The sequence below is a fragment of the Nematolebias whitei genome, chromosome 15 (assembly GCF_014905685.2).
Source record: "Nematolebias whitei isolate Nwh7 chromosome 15, NemWhi1, whole genome shotgun sequence".
In the NCBI taxonomy this organism is placed as follows: domain Eukaryota; kingdom Metazoa; phylum Chordata; class Actinopteri; order Cyprinodontiformes; family Rivulidae; genus Nematolebias; species Nematolebias whitei.
In genome coordinates, this window is record NC_056512.1 from 8,875,362 (window position 1) to 8,881,034 (window position 5,673).

The 5,673-nt window shown below is 41.2% G+C and overlaps 1 protein-coding gene across 1 annotated transcript in view; it reads right to left on the bottom strand.

Annotated features, from left to right (window-relative positions):
- The window catches only part of LOC119421953 (endoplasmic reticulum membrane sensor NFE2L1), a 21,597-nt gene extending 16,848 nt beyond the window's left edge, over positions 1-4,749 (bottom strand). Inside the window, exon 1 of the mRNA XM_037689312.1 lies at positions 4,621-4,749. Coding sequence (XP_037545240.1) covers positions 4,621-4,749 — 129 coding nt within the window. The remainder of the gene's footprint in view (positions 1-4,620) is intronic.
- Between the last annotated feature and the right edge of the window lie 924 nt (positions 4,750-5,673).

Consider the following 5,673-nt stretch of genomic DNA (forward strand, 5'->3'; position numbering starts at 1 on the left):
AAACAAACCTGTGTGTGTGTGTGTGTGTGTGTGTGTGTGTGTGTGTGTGTGTGTGTGTGTGTGTGTGTGTGTGTGTGTGTGTGTGTGTAGAAGGGATTGTGAGTATTTTGGTACTGGAAAAAAAACCCGTTTGATTCATGTTAGACTTTTTTTTTTTCTCCAACAGGCTCCTCGAGTAGAATTGGAAACATGGGTGGTGCAGCAGGAGTCAGATCCTCCACCGGGGGGGTTTCCAGACCAGCCCTCCTTGCTAGAGAGTGATGTCACAGAAGCAAATGGAAGTGAGCCACCTGTGGAAAATCAGGCTGGACTGAGCAACCCAGAGAAAGCTGAGGATGAAGAGGTGCTGCAAGTTCACTTACTAGTCTCATAAACAGAACATACTGACGTATTTAAGTCAGAGAATTCAGTAAAAGTACAAAGGTTGGCTGATTAAAAAAAATTTGTTTTATCAGCTGTTACTTTTGGCCTTTGAGAACTAGAGTGTAGACAAATGTACATCAACTGATTCGATGACCACCAATCATTTTATATGAAACAAAGATTTTATCAAAGTACAGAGTAAAGAAGGATTAATCTCTAACAATAACATGGATTGCAACTCCCAACAGACATCTTTTGTTTTTACAAAATCTAGTAGTAATTTGGGACTTTCTTTTGCGAGGAATTTCTTGAGGGGATAACAGCGTTGCATGTGAAGGTTTGAAACAACTATCTTGTGTAATCAAAGCATATGTTGACGACACCCAACCATTATCGCACAAATCTCATCTCAGTATCTCTAAAATGACAATGAATCCATCCATCCATTATCTTTACCCGTTTATTTAATTTTGGGTCACGGGGGTCGCTGGTGCCCATGTCCAGCAATCACTGTGCAAGGGGCGGGGTACACCCTGGACGGGTCGCAAGTCCATCACAGGGCCACATAGAGACAAACGAGACAAACAAACATTCACTCTCTCACTCACACCTAGGGACAATTTAGAGTTACCAATCAGCCTAACATGCATGTTTTTGGTCTGTGGGAGGAAACCGGAGTACCCGGAGAAAACCCACGCTTGCACGGAGAGAACATGCAAACTCCACCCAGAAAGGCCCCTGGACTGGGGTTTGAACCAAGGACCTGCTCGCTGAGAGGCAACAGCTCTACCAGTTGCGCCACCGTGCTGCCCTGACAATGAATCATTTTTGTTTTTGCTCAGGTGGTCATTTTGAATTAGGCTGACTTCAAAGTCTATCAGCTGTGGAATGGTTACTTTCTGAGTTTCATTAAAATCCATCCAGTGATAAGTGAAATATTTTGTTTAGAGACGAACACTCAAATACACCTACACACAACAACAACAAATTTGTCCACATTCGCCTTACTCCTTTTAAAGCCTGAAACAAACTATTTAAAGTCTTTTACAACTCTCAAGGTCACCTCACAGAGATAAAAAATAAAAATCAAAAAACAGTAAATACAATAAAAATAATAAAATCAATTAACAGAATAAAATATTTCAAAGAAAAATTAAACAACAATAAATGGCAAACTGTTCATGGGAGATTTATGGTAATCACAAAGATTTATGGTTACGATAAATATGCTTTTCTAAAGTAATGAAGTTTAAGCTGAAATTTGAAGGTGGTAACAGAAACAGAATTTTTCAAGTTTTGGGGTAGATATTCCAAAGATAGGGGCCAAGTGGCTGAAAGCTCTTGAACCGGTTTGACTTAAACAGGTCTCTCTTGAAAATGAGTCCTGGTGACTCAATGCGACAAACCTGTATAAATAAAGGTTGAATGAACCCATGATGGTCAGGCCAGCAGGTGGAACGGTGAGTTGGGGGGGATCGTAAACATGCAGAAGTGAGTAAATACACGGAGGAGCAAGATTGTTAAAAGCTGTAAACAAAAGCCAACTATGTTCATCTGAAAGTCTCAGAGATTTCAGTATTATTTATGAGAATGTCTTTTTTATATGGTTAAATTGCCATGCAGGTGATGAACTTAGCGTTTCAAATGTTTCCGTTGTTGTTCAGTTCAGGGCCACAAAGATGGTAATTAATAAATATATATATACATATATACATATATACATACATACAAACATACACAGTGAACCCTCGTTTTTCACTGGGGTTGAGTTCCAAAAAGAACCCATGATAGGCGAAATCCGTGAAGTAGTAACCTTTATTTTTTTTTTACAATTATTACACAATGAAATACTCCATAAAACATTCAAACCAAAGAACAAAACCTTTTTACAGGCCCAAGCATTTGTTTAACAAATAAAAGTACTGTATAAACATTTTTTTTGTTACAAATAACTACTGTACTGGAGAGACTGTTTAGCCAATCAGAATGCAGAACACAATGCACGATGCAAATCTGTGAAGCAGCGAGACTGTGAAAGGTGTAGTGAGATAGGTCGTTTAGCTTCGGAGCTCCACTACACGTTATAATATCTGGACTAGTTCAAGTACCTGATATTATACTTAATTTAAACGGGTTCTCTCTTTTTCAAGCTACTTGACAGATATGTGACAGAGATACTGTGTGGGAGATGGTTTAATCAGTGACGTGAGACGTTAATTTTCTTTGACCCATCAAAATGAATGCGGTCATTTATTAACAGAATCAAAGTTTAACATCAAACATTGTACACGTGATTATTCTGATTGTACGCGATAACACAGCTTAATTAATACAACAGACATTTATGAAAATATCTGGATGATTTACTGGCAAGATAGAAGAGTTTTAAAGATGGGAAATGAGGGAGTTTAAATGGAGAGAAAAGATGTGTGAGGGAAAATGTGTTGACGAAGAACGGCACCCTCCTCTCGAACCCAGCTCAACCCACGGTACACTTCGCAGTTGAAGATCGACTTTTTACCTTTCTGAAGATATGTCAGTTCCGGCGTAAAGTTCCACTTCAAGCCACCTTTCAGCGTCTCCGTAAGGATAGCAGAGAACCGTCCGGAGTAGTGACGGTAATTCGTTCAACACCACGCTCACCTCTCGGGTGGGCTCGCATGAGCTGTGAGCCCGTCAGAGGTTCCACTCAGATGTGGAAGATTCCATAATCCCCACGAGACTCGGAAGAACTTCGGATCATGTCTGGAACTTCCTGTTCTCTCCAGCAACTTTTCTGTTCGGTTCTGCTCTCCGAACTGAACTGCTCTCTTTGGAACTAGTAAGTGTCGACATTTAAAGAGTTCTGTTTCCGGTTCATTTGGGAAGTCCTGATTGGCTGAAAGAGCCAATCAGGGGTGTGGTTTTAGTGACGTAAGAGGTCACTAGAAGTCAGAAAAACAGTTCGATGTTTTGGAACAGACAGAAAAATGTTTTTGAAACAGACAGAGAAATGTTTAGGCGAGATGGGAGGAAACAGGTGCCAGCTTCTCTATTTACGTCTGAGAGGATTTAAAAACATGACAGTTCGTTCCAACAAACTTGTTTGCGTTTGTCTCCGACTTTTGACCGACATCACAACCTGCTCATTTCAGACAGAAGATCAAGAAAATGAATAATTACTCTGTAACAGACATTGACTAGATTTCTACTTTGAATGAGGATTAAAAATCATTAATACTGTTTCACAGTTGATTTAAAATAAGTAGTTCACTTCAACAGTTAAAAATGATTTGAACTAAACACACTTTTGATTATCAAGATATTGTAAAATAGTAATGATAATAAAAAAGAGAGTGTTCTTTCAATTGATCAGTGCAGGACACTTAGAAAGTCTCTGGATGAACTTAATTTTGTGTTTCTGGACTCAAATCAATGAAATAACAGTTCTTGTCCCAGGAAGGCCCTCAGGGCCAGATTTTGACCTGAGGCTTAGTTCACTACAAAGGTGAACCGCGTTATAGCGAGGGTTCACTGTATAATTAAATCTATTATTACGTGTCACTATTTTATGTAATGTGGATTTGGGTGAAAGTTGGTTTTGACTGTTACCAAAACTGAGCTAAAATCACGTGAGGTAATGAGTCAGAAACAGATGAGTCACCAGGGAAAATGAATCAGCTCACAGAGTTAGGCTGAAACCTTGTTCAGTCAACAGGCCCCACTGAAAGAAATACACCTTTTAATCAACAAAGTCAGTCATTTACTGTGGTTTTCTAACACTATTTTGCTTATCAGCTTTGTTTCTTACTTTTATTTTAAAGAACACAATGAACTCTAGGATCTAAAGTTGTAAACTGTATCGGACTAAAAAGAAAAATGTTTGGACTGGACTCACAACTGCGCATTAAAGTATGGAAAGTTTAAAAGGGCCTGTGGTTTTCGATGCCTTTATTACCTGCTGCCAAAGGTGAAATAGTGGTAATGCTTTTTCTCATGTCTGTGTATGTTTGTTGAATTGCTTTTCATGTTGCTGATACACTTCTTGAAACATTAGACAGCTCTTTGGTGAATTGCTTCCTTATCGTGGTGGAGGAGTTTGTATGTCTGAATGATCCTAGGAGCTATGCTGTCAGGGGTAATCATTCCTGGTAAGGTCTTCCAAGACAGATTGGTCCTATGTGACAGATGAGAAAAAAAGTGACTTTGAATACTTGCATGGACAGAGAAGAAAGAGCTCAGTGTCCCTCACCTGGACATGGGTTACAGGAGCCTCACCCTGCATGGAGCCAGGCAAGTTCCTGGTGACTGGGCTTCTATACCATCTAGCTCGATCAGGCTCAGTCTGAATGATTTACATGGGTTTGCCTTCCACTGGGACCACCACCAGCAGAAGGGGCCATACATGTTGGGTACACAGTGCCATGGATTGTAGCTGAAGGCAGGGGCCTTGGTGCTCTGACCCTGGCTTACTAAAGCTGGCTCTTGTGGCACAAAATGTAAAACTCTCTGGTGGGAAAGAAGCCAAAGCATATGCACAAGGTTGGGAGGTACTGACTTGTCCAGGTCAGCTCAATGCAAGACATGAGCTCTGAAACCAACCTCCTTGAGAGGGGCTGGATCTTAATCCACTCTGGATTTGCTCAAGGTGAGAGGCACTAGGGTGGTCTGAGTCTAGTTATAGCCCCCTGGCTTGGTGCCTGTACATTAAGATTTTTCCCCAGTAGATGAGAGGGTAGCTTCCCTATGCCTTCGGGTGGGGGCATGGGTTTTGTCTGTAGTTGGGGCCTAAGTGCAGAGCAGCAGTTTAGAGTACTCAGCCTTCTTGGAGTTTTTAGTGGAGGTGCTGGAAGGTGCTCCATCTGAGACTCCTTTATTCTGCTGGGGGAATAATGCCTATGTTGGTAGGTAGCAACAGTGTGACCCGGAGGTCCAGTGTGACCTGGAACCCTCTTTAAAAATGGGGAACTAGAGGGTATGTTTCAGTTATAAAGGCATCACCCTTCTAAGCCTCACTGGTAAGGTTTATTCAGGGGTGCTAGTGAAGAGAGTGATTGATGGTCAAATCTTAGACTCAGGCGAAGCAATGTGATTTCTGTCCTGGACGTAGAACACTACAAACTCTTTATCCTCACTGGGGTCCTCAAAGGGGTATGGGTGTTCATCCACTGTGGACTTGGAGAAGGCACGCCACCGTTTTCATCGAGGTACACAGTAGGGGTGCTTCTTAAGTATGGGTTTGGAGATCCACTGCTACAGGTCATTCAGTCTCTATAAAAACAGGGTCAGAGTTTGATTCCTGTTGCTGGCAGTAAGTCAGTCAGACCCATT